This window comes from Pelodiscus sinensis, chromosome 6, assembly GCF_049634645.1.
Source record: "Pelodiscus sinensis isolate JC-2024 chromosome 6, ASM4963464v1, whole genome shotgun sequence".
Classification (NCBI taxonomy): domain Eukaryota; kingdom Metazoa; phylum Chordata; order Testudines; family Trionychidae; genus Pelodiscus; species Pelodiscus sinensis.
The window spans coordinates 120420-141723 of NC_134716.1; the positions used below are offsets into that span (position 1 = coordinate 120420).

Genomic DNA, 21304 nt, shown 5'->3' on the forward strand with positions numbered 1-21304 from the left:
GTGATTGCCTCATTTCAAAAAAGATCTATTGGCATTGGAGAAGGTTCAGAAAAGGGCAACAAAAATTATTAGGGATTTGGAACATGTCCCATATGAAGAGACTTGGGCTTTTCAGCTTAGAAAAGAGGACACTCGGGGGATGTGATAGAGGTCTAGAAAATCATGGCTGGTATGGAAAAAGTTAATAAGGAAAAGTTATTTACTTATTCCCACAATATAAGAACTAAGGGTCTCCAAAGGAAATTCATAGGCAGCAGGTTTAAAACAAACAAAAGGAAGTTTTTCTTCACTCAGCACTCAGTCAACCTACGGAACTCTTTGCCATAGGATGCAGTGATGGCTAGAACTTTAACAGGGTTCAAAAAAGAGCTAGATAGATTCATGGAAGTTAGGTCCATTACTGGCTATTAGCCAGGATGGATAGGAACGGTGTCCCTAGCCTCTGTTTCTCTGGAGGTTGGTGACGGGAGGGATCACATGAGGATTACCTGTTGTGATCCCTTCCTCTGGGGTAGCAGGTATTGGTCACGGTCGGCAGACAGGATACTGGGCTAGATGGACCTTTGGTCTGACCCAGTATGGCTGTTCTTATGTTCTAAGACTTTTTCAGTCCCAGCTTGACAAAGCTCTGTCTGGGATGATTTAGTTGGGGTTGGTCCTCCTTTGCGCAGAGGGTTGGATTTGACTGCCCTAAGCTCTGTGCCAGCTCTAGCATTCTGTGATTCTATAATTCTATACCCATGGCAAACATTGCACATAAAGCATCCTGGATCAGTAGGCTTAACTGATGGTGCTATTTGCACGAGGAGGCAGAAGGGTTTATTCTGCGAGCCAACAGAATATTACTCCAGTAAATGTTCAGGAAAGGATACACATACAGAGAATTAATCTGTTCATTTTGGGGTTGCCCAGCCACCAGATATTTACATGTGTGAAAGTGAAAAATTATAATGAACAGATTTTAAACCAGTAACCCTAGTGAATATAAACAAAGAGCTGGGAACACTATTTCTGAAGAAAAATTCTGAACTCAGTTTTTTGTTTAAAAATGTACCAACTCAACATCCTCAAGGAAAATAAATCCATGATAAATTTAAGAAAATTAGCAGTGCCTGTTTAGGAGGGTCAATAATTGTGCTGTCTTCAGCCACATATTTTATTCCGGTAGCCAAGATATACTTAACTTCCTAGGCACAGACTAACAGTTGTGTCCCAGTGTTCAAAAGGTCAATAAAATCAATAATCTTTTCTAAAAAATTATTTTAAAAGTTCTATTAAATACGTATTTTTTTAACAAATCTATTTACAATTAAAATTATGACAACCTAAATGAAGCCCTTACCTTACTATAATCTACTAAAATAATTTAAATTAAATACTAATAATATTCAAGCAATATAAGTTTGCTGAGCAAGTTTTAAAGATAGTCAAACTACTGAGCGGATAGACATCATTAGCTCAGCACAATCTGATTCCAAGTGCTACAACAGCTTTGACTGTAGTGTTCTCTCTGCACCTGAAGTAGAGGCTATTTTCATTTAAATGTATCCAGCTAGTTCAGTTCCACATCTATCCCATTCAGAGTTGAGAAACCAACTGGGAACTGAAAAAGCAGGAAAGATTGTTTTCCACTTCCAATCTCTGAATAAAAATGTGGTGTGAGAGTATGTGATCAACTAGTTCTAAACCCTTGAAAGATATGGGGACCACACAAATCATTCTGTTCACTGACTACAGTTAATGCTCCTGGGTTTAAAAGAAAAATCGTTTAAATGTTCATTAGGGACATGTCTAAACTAAAGCCCTTTATCGAAAGTGCATGCGGCCGCCATTATGCAAATGAAGTGTGGGAAATTCAAATCCCGGCTTCATTTTCAATTTCGATCTGTCTAATTTACATCTCTCTTTTGAAAGAGGGATGTAGTTTAGACATAGCCTAGGGCTGGAAATTAAAGTACCGATAAGCAGTGTTCACACAGCCTTGTCGCTAAAAGTTGTATAGCGTAGACTCAGAAACAGGTCCTTTGCTAGCAATAGAAGATTCAGATTTGCTAGCAGATTCAGAAGAACTGTTGTGAATTTGCAAGCAGTCAGATTTTCACTGTAAAACCTGAACTAGCATGTCCACTGAGGTCTAGCTCTTCTGCCCAGCTCTGGGCCATAGTCTCTCTCTTTGGCCTAGAACCAGCACAGCAGCTCCTAAACCCCTCCCAGTCTGCATGGAAAAGTGACATGCCTACACCCATGCAACCCCAGGAACAGGACTAGAGTGCAAAAGTTAGCAGAAAGCCACCCCCCTTTTCCAGTTGAGCTATATTCAGACAACTGGAATCTAGGGATGTTACATTTCGATTAATTGACTAATAGAATAGTCAATGCAATTTGCAACAACTATTTAATTAGTCGATAAGGGCGCCTCCGCTTTTGAAGTGCAGCAACAACCCTAGGGCTGTTGCTGCACTTCAATGGCAAAAGTGCTGAGGGGAGCACCAGGCCCTGTGCTCCCCATGCTTTTCAAAGTGGCAGCGCCCTGTCGAGTCCCGGATCAGCTGAAATGCTGCTGGGAGCCTGCCATTAGACACAGTATTTCAAAGCGGCAGCGCAGCATGGAGCCTGGGGTCAGCAGGGGAGTCCCCAGCTGGCTCCATGCTGCACGCTGTGTTTCAAAGTGGCAACACCACATGGAGCTTGGGTCTGGCTCTGTGTTCCATGTGGTGCTGCTACTTTGAAGCACCCCCTTTTATGTCCCCCCCTTGCTGCCCCTTTCTGATAGAGACAGCAAGGGGGCAGGGAAACGACAAGTCAATCAGTATGTTGATTGTCCAATAAGCATTGGCTCAACTAATCGTTCACATCCATACTGGAATCCAGTTCAGGTCCACAGCTTAAGTATGCAACTTCTGTCTGGATAAACCCTAAAGGCCTTGTCTACACACGAGTCACGTTGGTTTAATTTATATCTATTTGTTCTCCAGTAATCACTGGAGCTGTAATCTCCCTGCTCTCCTGCCAAAATACAGCAGCTAGATCCCTGCTTCCATGGGCACTGCAGACCTAGTTGCAGGATCGGGGCCTAACTGCATAGCCAATACAACAGCACCCTTCTGTGCTGCCATGACACTGGTGGTGTTTAACCTATGCTAAGCCACTGTGGCTTTCATGCCACTGAGAATGCATGTGGTGTGCTAGGCCATGTCTACACTGCACTTCCATTATGAAAACTTTGGTCACTCTGGGCTGTGACAAACATTGTAATGACGAAAAGCACTGGTGTGGACTGCACATCGTTGGCGGGAGACGCACTCCCATTGCCAACACTACTGTCCCTTGTTGCGAGTGGTTTCATTCTGTCACCAGGAGAGCCTCAAGAGTGGTCCCCCTACCTATAGCTGAATTGTGCTCTTGTCTAGGGACCCTGTCTCTGAGCCATGCGCACCAGTGATGCTGGCCTCTTCCTCCCCTCTCCACGAGGCTAAGTCAATAGCTGAAGAACTGAAGTTCATGGTCCAGACTGGGGTCTCAGTGGCTTCTCAGTGACTGTCAAACACGCTTATGGACAGGTCAGCTGTCTGGAAGGAGCAGTACAATGTGTACAGCCCTGTCCAGTCCACAGGCCCTGCATTGCCACATCTTACAGCTAGAATCTGCATTTTGGCACAGATACATCCCACTGTGCTACAGATGCCGCACCCTGTTGCGCTAATGTAGATGGAATAAAGGGGCCCAAAGAGTTTGCATGATGCTGAAATGGCCCCAGCACTAAACACAGTTCTGGGTTTGGTGGACAGAGACCTCAGCCTGCTTAGCAGCATGGCACACTCACCATACCCCCCCCCCCCCCCCTCAACTCTTTTTGAATCATACAGAAAAGAAGGAAAGAGAGTTAAACGCTTTGGAACACAAAGCATTACATAGACCTTTTGTTTTAGCAACACCCCAGTACCCTTAACTGGAAAGAGAATTTTAAAAGGAATAGCCCACAATGCCACTTAGCAGTCTCTGGGACAGCACTGCAGCTAGCAGCAAGGACTTAAGGACAAAGACACCCAAAAGGGAAGAGGAAAGAGAAGATGCAGATTGTGTCTGGTGCTGACTTTTATGGACAACTTCTTTGCTGTATAAACAGAGGCATGGCACTCAGTCTTATCAGGGTCTGTCTACACTGCAATTAAGACCCTGCCACTGGCCTGTGCCCCAGGACTCAGGCTTGCAGGGCTCCAGCTATGGGGTTGTTTCACTGCAATGTAGATTTCCGGGCTCACGATGCACCCCCAGCTCTGGGACTCTTCTGGTGTTTTGGTTAGTCGAGTTGACTACTCACATCCCCCCCTCCCCGCTTGCTGCCTCTGTGTCAGAGGCAGCAGGAGTGGGGAAAGCCAGAGCCAGTGCTGGGGGAAGCCAGCTCTGTGGTGCCACCTGCCTCCCCCCCACTGTGCTGCTGTCTCTATCAGAGGCAACAGCAGGGAAGGAGGGGGTGGAGCGCCACGGGAGGTTGCCGCAAAGTAGCCTGGCTCTTACTACATTTAAAATGCAGAGCCACAGCAGGGATAGGTCCCAGTCTCAGCACAAGCCGAGACTGAGCCGGGCTGCTTTCCCATGCTAATTGAATAGTTGATAAAAATTCTATTTACTACTCAATTAGCCAATAAACTGAGTGAAGAAACCCCTCCAAATCCTGATGAACTTGTACCAGAATCGGGCTGTTTAGGGTGTTGCTGTTAGCTGCCTCTTTCTAGTCATAGGCTCAGCAGTATTGCTGATACCCTTGGCTGGCTAAACCAGATTCTTAGTAGGAAAAAGAGGGGTAAGAAAGAAGGAATAAAGTGGGGAAGGAGGATGGCAGAGTGGGGAAGTAGAAGAGGTTTTGACAAAGTCTCACATCCCAAGTGGTGAGTGGGATTTAGCCAGAGCTAATGGAGGACCCTGGTCAGGAGATCTCTCAGGATCAGCACACGGAAGATGCAGCAATGTTACAGAGAGGCCCAAGGGCACAGGAGAAGATGGAGATAGCTACTTTCATCCTCCTCCACTAATTTCTCCCTAACATCTATTCTTCCTTTGCTTTTAAAAGAGGCCCCTAGAATGGGAGTGATGGATTGAACGCCCATCCCCTCATTATTTTGTTCACTAATTAGGCTTCATTTTCAATATGTCAATTCTGGTTCTCTGATTTCCAGTCCCACATTTCTGTTGTTGTTTGCTAGGCATGATCACATGGCTTTTGTTTGTTTGTGCTCATTTAGTCTGTCTCCCTTTTGCACCTTTCCCCTGGTAGGATTTATTCTAGGTTATTGTCCTGGTTTATAAGCTTTCACTTTCTTTTAATACAGTTCAGGTAGAAACAAGAGAACATCTGTAGGTCCAATTGTGACAACAACCCCACTCACGCCCCCAGAACCAGTCCACTGACTGTCATTTTGTAAATAACAAAACCTGCCATTTGCTAATCATCATCAAATTAGGCCATTCTAGGATTAATAAGAATCTGAAAACAGGAAAAGCCAAGGATTTAATCAATCAAGAGTCTCCTGTCTCTGGATTCAGTATTTGAGACACTGCACAGCCTCCATTTCTCTGTAAACATAAACTGGGCATGTGGCCCAGAGAAACCAGCCATTCCCTCAGATAAAAACTGGCCAGAAGAACAACTATATTGCAAAACACTAGATGTGGGAGATGGAAAACTTCCCCTTCTTCCTCTGCTGTGTGTCACAATCTACCATATTGTGAGGAATAGGTGGACCCTTGGAATGCACGCTAACATTTTCACTGTCGCTTGCAAGTCTAAATAAAGTTCGCATTGTTCAAGATTCTTATTTTAACTAGATTATAGGCAGGGCTCGACAAAGTATTTAATTTACTCGCCCAATGGCGAGTAGATTTCAGCCAGGTGCCCATTCATTTGCGGCACACACATGCGCAATGCAGGTCTTGTGCATGCACAGTGTGGGGCTGGTGAGTGGCTTTCGCTGCTGTTTATTAAGCCCTGATTATAGGGATATAATGGATTACACTGGGCTGCATGTTTTCTCTCTGACTGGACTTGCTGAGTCCTGCTGCTAAAACAGTGGTTCCCAAACTTTTCGGCATCATGCCCCCTTTTTGATTTTTGAGAAAACTTCATGCCCCCCCATCCCCAGCAGCAAAACTTGTTGAGCAAAAAAAAATGGAACTGACCGGAAAACAAAAATAGCAGGAAAACATGGGGGGGGGGGGGGGGGGGAACACACGATAGTCACCTCGCGCCCCCTGGAATTTCTTCATGCCCCCCCAGTTTACAAAGCGACACGCTGAACAGCATCTGGACTCATGCTCCTTCTCCCCATTAAATGACTAACTTTTCAGAATTGTAATCTAATAGCAGAGGTGGGAGGGGTGAGCAGAGGAGGGAGACACGTATTAATGATAAATATACTCCCATGGACCAAATTCTGTCTCAACTTCCACCTGTGTAATTCCACGAAGAAGCACAAATCAGAGCAGAAATTGGTCACAGGTGTCTTTGCATTTATTGTTACACATACTGCTGGGTCTTCTTTGCCATTCCCTCTTTAAACACATAGGGGCTACGTCTACACTGGCCCCTTTTCCGGAAGGGGCATGTAAATTTCACCAGTCGTCGTAGGGAAATCCGCGGGGGATTTAAATATCCCCCGCGGCATTTAAATAAAAATGTCCGCCGCTTTTTTCCGGCTTTTAAAAAAGCCGGAAAAGAGCGTCTACACTGGCCCCGATCCTCCGGAAAAGGGCACTTTTTCCGGAGGATCGGGGCCAGTGTAGACGCTCTTTTCCGGCTTTTTTAAAAGCCGGAAAAAAGCGGCGGACATTTTTATTTAAATGCCGCGGGGGATATTTAAATCCCCCGCGGATTTCCCTACGACGACTGGTGAAATTTACATGCCCCTTCCGGAAAAGGGGCCAGTGTAGACGTAGCCAGGGTGTGTCAGAAGTCACAGAAGTTTCCTCTGCCCTTCTAGCTTCCTCCTTGCAGTCTCCTCATGCAGCCTACTCATATTATATTACATTACATTAAGTAATTCTCCCCTTAGGTATTCTCACCTTATCACTGTTGCAAGCAGGCCACATCCCCCCCTATTGAATTAGCCTCGTTAACACTCCCATCCCTGTATGTATGTAAATATCTCCGCCATCTGATTCTTTCACTTCAGGCATCTGAGGAAGTGAGCTGAAGCTTGCAGAAGCTTATGCCCTAATAAATCTGTTAGTCTTTAAGGTGCCACCGACTCCTTGTTGATTTTACTTACAACATGACTGCTGTTTTCACAGAACAGAGTAGGTAGCCCATCTCAGCACAGTCATGGCTATTGCTTGCCATTGGCTTTTGTATCTACCACCAGGGCTACATCCGTACCAGACAGGGCTCACTGGCAAGTTAGGAAGGCACCAAAATGCTGACATCCCAGCTACCTTCTAAACTGGAACCCAGTTAGACCTGGTCCAAATGACTATGGCCAGAGTTGCCCTCTGCACTTCATCTGGTATTGCTTAGCCTCCAGCTCTGTAACTGAGTACACACATGTGCAGGCCCGCTGCAGCCAGCAAAAGCCACCAATATAGCTGGGCCCTCCAGTGGAGACTCCTTAGGCCATGCCCTGGATTTTCATTCATTCAGCACCTCACACACTCAGGCCCTGCTTCCCAGCTGGCCCCTCTCGGCACGACTGCAAAATAGTAATGATTAATGACCTTACATAACAATATCTAGGCTGACTGAATAGCTCCATGGACATCTGCATGCCTTCAATTCCACCACTGTCGGATCACAAACAAACTCAAGGGCCTTGCAGCTGTTTTTATTTATTTGAATCACAAAGCCGAGAGAGGAGTTGCTGGCTGCCTCTTCTACAGCAACCATAAATCCCACCCACACAACCCAAAGCAGGAGCCATGGCACAACATGGCACTCCTCCTCGATCTCACCCTGGACCCCTCCCACTCCCATGGTAGAATTACGACCCCAAATGAAATAATTTCTTTTCATCCTTCTATTTTCAATACAGTTATGTTATAAAGTTAATAGTTTCTTGTGGTATAAAAATGTGACTGAGTTGCTGTAAGTTGTTTTAGCAGCTGGAATAAACATCTGAAGCACAGTTTATCAGCACTAAACTATGCCATGTGCTACACTAGCAATTTCTGAACATTGTTTGGAAGGCAGGTGTAACCAGAGAAACAGACCTTTTAGAGAAAGGGGCTACTGTGCTAATACAACCTCCTCAATACCTTATAAATACACAGTTGCAACATATTTGCATACAAGGAATTTTAACCTCTGTGTCACGGTAAAAACACAAATATCATATGGCACGTGACAACTTCCATTGTACCAGCCACATGTCACCAGAATGACAAAGCAAGCAGAAACCTCTAATGTGCATAATTGTATTAAAAACCTTTCCATTTAAAGTCAACTGCTTATGTGCTGGATAGAACAGTAACCTACAGAAGAATAACCTATGTTATGGGCTTCTGGCCTCAAAAGAGAAAGTCTGTTTTATAACAAGTTATCCTAACTAGGGAAATAAAATCCCATTAATTAGTTAACCAGTTAAACATAATGTTTAACCAGGTAACCAATTAAACGGGGAGGAGGGGCTGCTTCACTGCTTCAGCCAGCTGGACTGAAGTGTCTTCCCTCCCACTGCAGACCAGGCCTACTCCAGCTGGGTGGCGGGCTGCTCCAGCCCCCACTGGTTAACTGTAAGCAGTGAAACATTCCCATCCCTAATCCTAAAACTGACTATTCTTCCCAAGAATCTTATCTCCACCTCTCCCCACTTTCTTTCAAGGCGAGGGAGAGAAGAAGTAGGGATGTGAAAGTGTAAACATTTACTCATTTAACCAATGAGCGGGGCTTATCGGTTACCATAATGATTATACGCAGCGCCTCCCCCCCTCCCACACCCTCCACTCCGTGCGGTCTGGTAGCACTTTATAGACTAACAAAACATGTGGATGGTATCATGGGCACAGCCCACTTCTTCAGATGACCGGAGTTTTGAGTTTAGGATGTGCAGACCCAAAATAAATGAGAGGGTGGGGGGAGGGGAAGAGAGGAGGGAAAAAAAGAGAGGGTGGGAGACAGGGAGCAGAGGGTATAGAAAATTCAGGAAGGTAGAGGGAATCAGTAAGTATCTGAAGCTTGGATAGTTACAACGAAGCCGATAAGAATCCAAGTCAGATTATAGTATCCTTCCTAACATAGGAATCTACACAAAGAGCTGTTTGCACCTTCATTGACTATTAGGTAGATAATGTCCTAACCATCCTTCATCACAATTGAGCCCATTAGCATAAGAATTGAATTTGTGGTTGAACTAATTCCAATGCTTCTCTGTGTAACTGGCTAGTAGAATTGGTTTGTGACAAGACAGTCACTTGAAGATCTTTTAAACAGTGATTAGGAAGATTAAAGTGTTCCCCGATAGGTTTCTGTAAGTCCCCTTTACATATAACTGATTTGTGTCAATTGATTCTTTACCGCAAAGACTGTCCAGTTTGCCGTAGAGCAGTTTTTAAACTAAGAGATGGGGGAAAGCTGATTGGTGCAGAGATGCATGTAAATCAGAGAGAGACTTCTCTTAGAGGAGAATCCATTGATAGAGATTTTCTAAGCTGTAGTCAGAAAGAGGAGGAGGAGAGAGGGCAAACCATGGGCCAGAGCAGACAAACAACCGCATACAAAGGAATCCAATGCATCAGGGAAGGGCAGACAAATAAGCAGTGGCAAATATTTAAAGTGCTTCTACACAAATGCTAGGAGTCTGACTAATTAAGATGGGTGAACTAGAGTACCTAGTATTAAATGAGGAGATTGACATAATAGGCATCACTGAAACCTGGTGGAATGAGGAAAATCTGTGGGACACAATCATACCGGGATATAAAATATTTAGAAAGACTAGAGCAGGCCGGGTGGGTGGCGGAGTGGCACTGTATGTGAAAGATAATGTAGAATCAAATGAAATAAAAATATTAAGTGACTCAACATGTTCCATAGAATCGCTATGGATAGAAATTCCATGCTCCAATAATAAGAAATTAGCAGTAGGGATATATTACCGACCACCTGACCTGGACAGCGATACTGACATTGAAATGTTGAGGGAGATTAGAGAGGCTACCAAAATAGAGAACTCTATAATAATGGGGGATTTTAATTACCCCCATATTGACTGGATACATGTCACCTCAGGAAGAGAAGCAGATAAAATTTCACAATGGCTTAAATGACTGCTTCTTGGAGCAGTTGGTGCAGGAACCCACAAGGGGAGAGGCAATTCTCGATGTAGTCCTGAGTGAAGCGCAGGATCAGGTCCAGGAAATAACCGTTACACCCCCTGCTCTGGATGGTGCATGGTCCTGCCGTGAGGGCAGGGGACTGGACTTGATGACCTCTCAAGGTCCCTTCCTGTTCTTTGATTCTACTTTGTGCCTTAGCACAGACTACAAGGTCCACACTGCAGAGGACACTGAAGAGCAGTTCTCATGGGCCACTCTACACTTAAAATGTTGCAGTAGTGCAGCTGTATTGCTGTGGTAAAGATGCTGTCCACTACCCAAAGAGGACATCTGGCCAGATACTCTGCCTCCATGAGAGGTGGTAGCTATTCCAACAGGAAAACCCCTCCCTTCGACATAATTCTGTCTACACAGGGGATTAGGTCAGTATAACTGTATCTCTAAGGGGTCTGGGTATTCTACACCCTGCGTGACATAGTAATACCAAGGAAACTGCTAGTATTGATCACAGTTCCCTCTAATTTTTTTCCACCCCTTGAGCAGAATGAAATTTGTTACGTGCACCAGTGTGGAGGGATGTGCACCATCACATTCATACTGGTGCATATAACAAAATTCATGTGGCGGAGAGTGGGGGGCAGGGATGTGAGGACTCTAGGGTGTGTCTGGGAACGGGGCCCTCGAGGCTGGTGAGAGGGATCTGGCTGGGGTGCAGTGGCTGAGAATGAGAGGTTTGGGAGGCGGGAGGGGACTCCAGGCAATGGGGTGGAGTGGAGGGATTTGGAATACAGGGAGGGGCTGTGGATTGAGGCAGAAGGTTGGAATGCAGGAGGGGATGAACTCAGGAATGAGAGGATTAGGATGCTAGAGAGGGCTCCAGGTTTAGAGAGAAGCTCAGGCCTGGAGATTGGCCTGCAGGAGGCGTATGTACAGGCTCTAGACTGGGGGTATGGACTATGGAGTGGGGTCAGGGATGAGGAGTTTGGGAGGCTGCTCTGGATGGGGAGTGGCTCAGGCTTACCTGGAAGGCTCTTGGTAAATGGCACTAAGGTAGGCTGCCTGGTGCCTGTGGCCAACAGGTCCAGCTCTGGGGGGGTGGGGAGCATGAGGCTCCATGGTGCTCTGCTCTCGCCCACAGGGCAAAGACAGTGCCCAGAGGCCTGTGGTCCCCCTGCCTAGGAGCTGGACCTGCTTTGCTGGCCACTTCCCTGCCAACCCCCTGGCTGCAGCAGCTCTGTGCTGGGTGTTGGAGAGAAGCCATTCTTCTCTGGCAGCTCCCTGCTGGGACCAGTGGGGGATCCCCTCTGCTAGAACAGCTTCAGGGCTTGGGCAGAGACATCTTTCCCTGCTGTAGCCCTGAGCCCCTGTACAGACCAAGCCTAAGGGTATGTTAGCATGGGGAAAACACCCCACCCCACCAGCTCTGCAACTCGCACCTTGTAGTTCCTGCTTCAGCACAACCTCAACATGGTCTAAACCGGACAAGCAAAATGGAGGGAAAGGTTTTTGCTGTGGTGGCCCTCAGAATGCCACAGAACAATGGTTAATTGCTAACAACGGCCAATATTTAAACAGGCAGGAAGAATTCCAGCCACCCATGAGCCACCAGGATCTTAGTGTGTGTCATTTTCAGAGCCGGATGGACCGTAAGTAATGGAGTTCAAAAGCATCCAGCCACATGCCATTGTCTACCCATGGGACAAGGCAAAATACTGCACATACTTCAGCTTAATGCTCTTAAGCTGTGGCACTGCCAGCCAGCCAGGCCTTTCCAGGTAACCCCACAATTCACAGTAGGGATGTGAGATTGTAACTATTTAGTTATTGGTCATGCCACCTCATGGCCCGGCTTCCAGGCAGCCAGCTCCCTGGGAGGGGGACTGGTGGCTGGTAAGCACTGGGAGCTGGCTTATAAGCTAGCTCCCGGCATGCACCAGCTCCCAGCAGCTGCCCTGCTCCCAGGGAGCCCGCTGGACTGCAGGCTCTGCAGTAGAAGCTTTGTATTGCAGAGCCCGCAGCGTGTAACTGTTAAGATTAACTGTTACATTATTAACCTTTTTTTTAACATCCCAAATTCACAGCACATGCTCTACCTCTGCCGCCAAACTGCACAGAAAGTGGCGACCACCTAACAGGGAAGTAAGCCGACTCAGGAGTGTCACAGCGAACGTGGAGCATCACGTAATTCTGAAAAGTGAACTAACATGGCTGACAATTCAGTTTCCTGGTTCGGGCGGGGAAAAGAGTGCAATGAATCATGAGGCACTCTCTTTCCTGTCTCAGGGTTCCAGGCATTTGAAAATATTTGACCTTCTTCTTTGAGGGGCACTGAAGAGCTCTGATAGTTAAACTTTGTAACCTAACATGACACTGTAGTTCAATTAGTGCCAAGTTAAGTCAGTCTCCAGAGGGATTCAGATTTGTGCTTTTTGTGTGGACAGGATTTTAGCACAGTACAAGCCACACAACTGGTTTCTAAAATGATAAAGAAAAAGTGAAAGATATGCAACAAAACACACTGCACACAGTTCCTTTTAGTGACCTCAAAACCACCTCCAAACCAGTAATTTGTTATGCAGATGTGTTGATCCATAAACAGCCTGTAACTTAGCAGTAAGTGGTCAGCTGGGAACTTCTCTGAGAGTTGTATATGTTGAAAACCACATGAAGCTTCTCAAAAGCATTTTAAAAAAATTTCTGGTTGAAAGGAATCCTTGTGTAAACATAACGTACCAGTCAGAGGGCAGGTTCTCTTTCTAATCATCACATATGCTTATGGTTACGCAGTAGCAATATTTAATCATCTTAGACACTACAAGGTCAACGTATCAAGCTTCATTATTTCAGTTTCAAATAATATCTGCCTCCAACAACAGCAGGTAATAAATAAGTTGCCAAGGACAGCAGAAAATTCAAATTTCTCTTATCTCACATTAATATGCAGCGTAGTTGAGCTATACAGCTTTCCTAAACCGATTTGATACATTAACATCACTAGGCCACAATCCTGCAAACATTGAGATACACAAATAACTGTAGGCATGCTGGGGCTGCTTGTATGCATGTTTGCAATATCTGGGCCCTGCTTTGTACTAGGGGATGTTAGGAAGTGAGTAAATAGCTAATCATGTAGTCGACAGAATTTCTATCAACTACACAATTCGTTGATAGGGGAGAAAGCCTTACTACATTAAACTGCAGAGACACAATGAGGGTAGCTCCTGGACCTGGGTCCAGCAGCCACGTCTGCTCCAGCAGCAGCCCCTGTTGACAGCCAACTTCTCGACTACTCTCACGTCCCCCTTGCTGCCTCTGTATCAGATACAGCAGGTGAGGGAGGAAGCAGAAGCCAGTGCTGGGGGCAGCCAGCTTAGAAATCGGTTCCCTTTTAATCTGTGGGATGCGGAGCAGCCTCTGCCTGTGGCAAGATTGGGCCCACTTCAGGCAGAGGCTGCTTCTCAGCAGCTTCCCCTGCTCCCTGCAGGGGAAGCTGATGATGCTGGGGGGGAACCACCTTTTAAGCTGGCTGCCCCTACCACTGGCTTCTGCTTCCCCTCTCCCCTGCTGCATCTGATAGAGGCAGCAAGGGGGAGGTGCGAGTAGTCGACTCCACTAACCGATAAGCCTAGGCTTAGCAGGTACTTAACTACTTGCATACATTCTTACTTTGCACCAATGAGTAGAAAATGCATCGCAGATCAGCAAGTATTGGAAGTCAGAGTAGGGAGACCAGATATCTGGATGTTAGGGGCTGTATCTGATATAGGCACCTTTCTCTTCCCCATCCCATTCTGATTTTCACACGTGCTACTTGGTCACCTTTAAGTCAGAGGCATGCTAATACTGACTCTGTTCACTCTGGTGATTGTTACTTGTGTGTATTTATTTCTGATAGCATTTTGTAACACTTGTATGTAGAATTCTGTGCTTCCCCCAACATGGTAGATGCTGTCCAAATACTCCAATTACAGAAAATCCCAAAAGTCAGTCATATAAGAGTGATTTAATCTTTGCTGAGAAGGTTGGTGAGAACTATCAGGTTTTTGATGGATCAGCAGACAGAAAAGCAGCTAGAATCTACTGAAATGTGTTAAATGGAACAATCAAGAAATATCATTCCTTTGGTGGGAAACTCAATCCTCCCCCCCACACACACACACACACAAACACAAAACAGTCTTAAGAACTAGGGATATGTAAAAGGAAACTGAATTGTAACCCTAGCATTGTGATGGTGAAACACTAAGTACAAGACTAAGTAAAATATTTATAAGTCTGAGAGGAAAAAATACTTAACTCCCCCCCCCCCCCCCCCCCCCCCCCCCCCCCCCCCCCACACACACACACACACATTAAGACTACCATGAAGATTTCTGGTAAGGTATGCAAAATATAAACCGTTCATAATTTTTCTAATCACTCTCTTCTCAGCAGCACTCAGGTGTTACTGAATATGTTTCTAGAGCCAAGGACTTTTCAAATATGTAAATTTTACTTTTCCCAACATTATTCTAGTGTGGTAGTTTAAATAAAATGCCATCTGAAAACACACCCTTGCTTTTCAGCAGCCATTCTTAATGTTACTATTAAGGATCTGTTTATCCTACAAACATGGCCATATCAGGGGACCTGTTCTGAATTCTAAAAGGATCTCAATTTCCAGGATAGTGGGTAAAATGCTGTCTACAGAACGTTAGAACATAGGTCAGGGATATAACCCTGCCAGAGCCAGGCCACCTGACTGTTCTATCAGTAGCAGTGACAGCTCTTAAATCTGAAGGTAAACGACCAAGAAATGGATCACACAAAACAGTGAAACAAATTGTCAGTTAGCATCACCGTAAACTATTATTTGAAAATTAAATAATAGCATTTAATATGCAATTAAACAAGCCATAGTAATCTGTACTAAGATAGGTTAGCTTTGTAAATGGAGACAAAATGAATGCAATCTCCACTGACTTCAGTATATTGTCTTTTATTCCTTCACATATACATTCATGGACCCTATGATAAGGAATTTCTCAACATAAAATTGATGTGGATTTATGTAATTGCCTCTCTGGGCTCTACTGACATGACAGGTTGAACCTCTCTAGTCCAGCACCCTCAGGACCTGACCGGTCCTGAACCAGAGCATTTGCTGGACCATGAGAGGTCAGTATTGTCTAGCAGCATTACCAACACTTCCACTGCTTACTGGATACTTAGAAGACAGTTGGGGTAAATTTGAGCTAAATATCAGCCCAGAACATGGAGTGCCAGGATTGGTGGTTGTAAACAAACTTTATAAGATTGTGTGAAATTTGGCCAAACCCATGAAAAGTGGACATCCAACTAACTAAAATCTAGATGTGACCAGACCAGAGAGTGTCCTACTAGAGAGTTTCAACCTCTAGTAAGATATGTGACCTAATCTCATTTCGTCCTTTGTTTGGATGTTTGCTGATTTTAAATACATAGATCATTGATTTAGGGCCTGAGAAGGCTGACTGGGTTTTTATCTTGTGGCACTGCTGTAGAATAAGCTAGCCGAATGGGTTTTACCAGGAGAACATGACAGGATATGCGGTTCTCTAACCTGTCAATCTGAAGAAGTGAGCTGTGCCCATGAAAGCTCATGATCACTTTGTTAGTCTATAAAGTGCTACCAGACCATTTGTTGTTTTTTAAGTTTAGTCTGTAACTGACAAGCCTGCACAAATCTCCACATACTGCGCCATCCCTCACAAGTGGGGCATGGAAACAGGAGGGAGGGACAGACAAGGGGAGTCCAGTTGCTGAACTTATCCAGGGCAGCCGGGCTTGGTTGGAAAAGGAGCCGGGAAGACGCAGCGGAAGCTACCGGCAGAGGGGGTGGACAGTTACAAAGCAGCATTCCCGGCACTGCCAGAGCCAAAGCGCGTAGCCTCTGGCTTCCTGCCCCGGCCACGGACGCCCGGTTGACGGCAGGGTGCGGCCGGGACGCTGCAGGGGGTTTGTGGGGAGGCAGAAGTCTGCTGAGGCGCGGGCCGACGGTTCGCAGGGGCGGCGCTGGGCCGGGCACTTACCCAGCAGCGGGGACTGGTCTGGGCAGTCCGGCGGAGGCCAGGGCTGCGAGTGGTTGGTGGGGCCCGGGCTGGGCGGCGGCGGCCCGAGCTGAGAGTGGTTGGCGGGGCCCGGGCTGCGCGGCGGGGGCTCGGGGTTCCGCGGCGGACGCAGGGCGTTGCCCGTCAGATAGTAAAGCAGCGTGGCCGAGAGGTGCAGGGCGCAGAAGATCACAACCAGCCGACAGGCCCGTTGCAGCGAGGTGCCGGGCAGGGCCCCGCCGCCCTGCGCCTCCTTCATCGCGGCGCATCCCCGGCTCTGCGCTGCGCGCCGCCTCCGGCTGCTGGGGCTGCTAGAGCCGGCGGGGCGGAGCTGGCTCCTCCCCCTGCAGCGGGCAGGGCTATGGGCGCCTGGGGCCCCGCACACCCCTCCCGGAGAAGGAGGTTGCGGCTGAACTGGCGGACCCAGGCGTGGCTTCTCCGTGAGGCTGCTGCGCTGTCCGGGGCCGCGGACCTTCTGTCGCCTCGAGGCCTGCTCTGTGCCTCGGTGTGAACCCACCTCCATCTCTGAGAAGGCTCCTCAAGCAGCCCCAAGTCCTTTTGTAGACTGGCTGGATTCTTTCATGGGCCAGGTTTAGAGGTGATGTGAGTGGGGACTTATTTTATCGGACCAGTGGCATGAAAGGGAGGAAAACAAATTGGCGGTCACACTGGTGACCCTGGGTGCAGTGTTCCTCCTTAGTGCAGAATGAATGTTGTGGAGGTGCCATGTGTACATCACCTCCCTAGTGGTGCACATAACAAAATTCTGGGGGGAGGGGAGAATTGAAATGTGGGAGGGGTCTGGTTAGAGTTGCAGGCTCTGGGGGGCAGATTGCCCCAGAGCTAGAGCAAGGAGAGGACTCTCCCAGCTCTGTCCCTGTGGCAGCACCTCAAACTTCTTTGCCCCATGACCCCCTTCTGCCAACAAAAATTACTGCATGACTCCAGAAGGGAGGACTGAAGCCTGAGCCCACCTGAGCAGTGCCACCCTGATGGTAGGAGGGGGGCAAAGCCTGAGCCTTGTTGCCAGAGGTAATGGCATTGCCAGAGGTGTTGGGTGTTGGGGAGCAAAGCTGAACAGGCAGGAGGCCTGTAACCTGAGTCTCACTGCTCTGGGCTGAGGCCGCGGGTGGTGGTGGTTTGGGCTTTGGCTTTGGGTAAACGTATTAAAATGAGGTTGTGACCCACCCTGGGGTCCTGGCACCCAGTATGAGAACTGCTGAGCTGGAGTAATAGAATGCAAAGCCAGAGGGGATGGTTGTGCTCTGAGTTGTTTATTATTTGTATTATTGTAGCACCTAGCAGCACTCATCATGGACCAGAGCCCCATTGTGTTGGGTGCTGTACAAACAGAGATGAGAAGGAGAGCCTCACATAGGCGTTCATAAGTAATTTGTAGATGTTTGTCCCTGAACGGCTGCTTAAGGATATTTCATTTTCTGTGGGGTTATCTCCTAAGTCCTCATCTGAGTTTTTGCACCCTCAGAGGCTCCTTTCAGCTGAGAAGAGCAAACTCGGCTCCCTCAGGAACAAGCCAAATCCTTCTTCATCACTTCATCTGCAACCAGGGCACTCTTCTGGCAGGAAAGTGGTTGTGTTTGCAATAACTGTCATGCTTTGCTTATGAACAAGAATATGCAAAATGCATCATGTGACATGTCAATTTTAAAATAACAGTTTGCTGAATCTGTATACAGGAGGCCCCTGACTTGCGATGTGATTGGTTCCAGAGGAAGCATTGCAAGTCGGAGGTGTCGTAACTCGAACCCGCATTTACTGTAGGCGCCGTGCGCCATCATAAATGCAGGCCGAGGATGAAAGTCGGGGATTTCCAGCCCCTTCCACGCTTACAAAAATGGTAATAAGTGTGGGGGGTCGGAACTCAGGCGGTCACATCTTGGGGGGCCTCCTGTATCCTGTTTTTCTATGTATATCATTCTGGTATGTGAAGTTAGAAATATGATGTGTGAATCTGATTTTAATTCTAAATGTGCTTATGAGGGTCATTAGGGATGCTTTAAAGCGGGGCTATTCAACACGTGGTCTGTGGTGCAGTTTGGGTTTACACGGGGTTCAACACGCAGCCTGTGGGTGGGAGCCAGAATAAAAAAGTAGCCAATATAATGGTCTTCTGTTGAGATGCATTTTAGTATTTACATTCCTGGACTGTCATTGTTCATTAAAAGTGCTGTATGTGGGTGGAAATCGGGCAAATATTACATTTTATTAATATCACAGAACCAATTTAAATGGGGCCTGCATGTTGTGTAGTCTTTCCTTAAACTTTGTATTCATGGCCGTCAGTGTGAAAGAAGCTATTTGAATATATATTTGTATGTATATGCAACCACACTAAGTTGCGGCCCTCAGCATGTGCTGTGAGTATCATGGTGATCCTAAGTAGGCTTTAAAGGGTCATAATGGCTCAGTACTCAAACCAATGACCAGTACATGGTTTTGTTTGTCCTTTAAGCCCAAACTGTGGTTTGTCCCCAGACATGTGGCCATGCTGCCTGGCATGGGTGGCGGGCTTGTATAATTTTTGGTGGTGCCCCCTTGACATCCCCCCCCCCCCCCCCCCCCCCCCCCCCGTTAGCCATGCCTCTGGAGGTAACACTCAGGGCAAGATGGACACATGACCAGAAGTAAAAGGTGTCACGTTACCCCTCTTGAAGGGCTTTTCCCACCATTCTCCTACCAACAGGGATTAATTTGGCGCCCACCAAACCCCCCTCATGCAACTATCCTGCAGTTGCATTAACCAAATGTGAGTGCCATTAACTCGGGGACAGAGAGGCTGGGGGAAGTGTTCCCTCTAAGGCTATGTCTACACTCGCGGCTTCTTGCGCAAGTATAGACGTTCTTGCACAAGAACCCACTATTTATCCCTACCTGGACGACTGCCTAGTAAAAGCAAAGTCCAGACAGAAGTGCCACCGGCATTCTCACATGGTGCTAGACTGCTTCCACCCTTTAGGGCTCCTAGTGAACCACACCAAATCAATGCTTTCTCCCTCGGAGACCATCCAATTTATTGGGGCACACCTCAAATCTGTCACAGCCAGAGCCTCCCTTCCTCCCTCCCAACAGAGCTACTCACATCGGGCACCTGGCATTGTCCCTCCAGGACCGTGGTCACCAACCAGTAGATCGTGATCTACCAGTAGATCTCAGGGGCTCTAAAAGTAGCTCTTGAACCCTCTCTGAACTGCGCACCTGCGCAGTACATTTACATTAGATTTCCTCATGTAATGTAGGCAGGGCTTCAAGGAAGGGGCGGGGCAGTAGATCTTTGCCTGTTCTGAGACTTTAAAAGTGATCTTGGGTGTAAAAAGGTTGGAGACCACTGCTCCAGGACATGCCTACAGTCACCGCTCTCAACTGCCTCCAACTGTTAGGCCACATGGCTTCCTGCAACCCTGTGGTTCTCAATGTGAGGCTATTTTTGAGGTGTCTCCAAGGCTAGCTCCTAATGCAGTACAGATCAAACATTCATTCACTGACAACGAGGCTGACTATGCCTCCATCAGTGAAAGCATCACTGAAATGGTGGACAGAAGTGTCCAATCTAACTATAGGCACACCCTTCCAATCCATAGAGCCCTCAGTGGTCATCACCACAGATGCCTCCCTCACTGGCTGGGGTGCTCACATAGAAGGGAGAACAGTTCAAGGACTGTGGTCCCCCATGGAACGTGCCCTGCATATAAATATCTTAGAACTCAGGGCTGTTCGCCTAGTGGGTCAAAAGCTGCTCCCTCTGGCGACAGGAATACATGTCCGTGTCTTCACGGACAACACGACATGCATGTTTTATGTAAACCGACAAGGCGAAGCACAGTCACAGTCCCTGTGCATAGAAGCCATATGGAACTTTGGAAATTTGGAACTGGGCAATAGCACAGGATATCCAGTTATCTGCATGCCATATACCTGGGGCTCTCAACACAACAGCAGATGCGCTAAGTAGGGCCCTTCCCCAGGAGCATGAATAGGAGATGGACCATACAATCTTGTGAGAAATATTCAGCCAATGGGGCCAACCTTGCATAGATCTATTTGCCACCAGATACAACAGAAAATGCAAGATGTATTGCTCCAGAGCGGGCATGAGCACACACTCCCTAAGAGACGCTCTGACTTTCTCATGGAATGCACCCCTACTATACGCATTCCCTCCACTTCCCCTCCTGAACAGGGTCATCATAAAAATAAGGAGGGACAAAGTGAAGATCATCGTCACAGCCCCGTGCTGGCCATGATAGCCTTGCTTCCCTCTGTTACTCTGGATGACACAATGCTATCCAATCACATTACCACAAGTTCCTTACCTCTTCTATCACTCGCAAATCAGCACGCCTCACCCTCAACTCGTGATGCTCCATCTAAGTGTGGCACTTCCGTGGTTCACTGGCATAGAGCTCCAGTGCTCCCAACATGTCCAGGAAGTTCTTCTGCATAGCAGAGCTTCTGTGACAAGAAAAACATATATCAGCAAATGGACACAATTTACACACTGGGCCAGCGAGCGCAATATATCTCCGCAAACAGCCCCACTCCCGACAATATTGAAATACTTACTGCACCTGGAGCTGTCTAATCTCTCATTAGCCTCAGTCAGAGTGCACTTAGTAACTATAACAACATTCCACGTACCACTGGATGACACCACTTTGTTTGCACACTCCACGACTAAACGGTTTCTGAAGGGCATGCAAGCTCTTTACCCTGACGTGTCACCCTCACAAGAACCATAGGACCTCCACCTGGTTCTGGCAACCTTAACAAAACCACCCTTTGAACCTATGGCCACATGCTCCTTACTCCACTTAGCCACTAGGAACGCTGTTTTAAGCGTTATCACATTGGCACGCAGAGTAAGCGAACTGGCCACTCTCATGTCAGGTCCACCATTTACTATTTTTCTCAAAGATAGCGTGTCCATGCGGCCATACCCAAAATGTTTACCCAAG

General features: G+C 47.1%; 2 protein-coding genes across 12 annotated transcripts in view; one reads left to right on the forward strand and one right to left on the reverse strand.

Moving 5' to 3' along the window:
- Positions 1–16854, reverse strand: part of B4GALT1 (beta-1,4-galactosyltransferase 1) — a 52599-nt gene extending 35745 nt beyond the window's left edge. Inside the window, exon 1 of the mRNA XM_075931212.1 lies at positions 16314–16854. Coding sequence (XP_075787327.1) covers positions 16314–16854 — 541 coding nt within the window. The remainder of the gene's footprint in view (positions 1–16313) is intronic.
- LOC102459924 (uncharacterized) overlaps positions 1–21304 on the forward strand; it is a 121507-nt gene that overhangs the window by 58600 nt on the left and 41603 nt on the right. For 2 of the 11 annotated variants that reach the window (XR_012904540.1, XR_012904546.1), the window contains exon 1: positions 16797–16929. The exons of 2 other annotated variants lie outside the window; for them this stretch is intronic. The gene's annotated coding sequence lies outside the window, so the exon portion shown is untranslated. Of the gene's footprint in view, positions 1–16100; positions 16217–16790; positions 16935–21304 lie in introns of those variants that run through there. 7 more of the 11 variants (XR_012904539.1, XR_012904545.1, XR_012904548.1 and 4 more) reach the window with 6 other exon arrangements.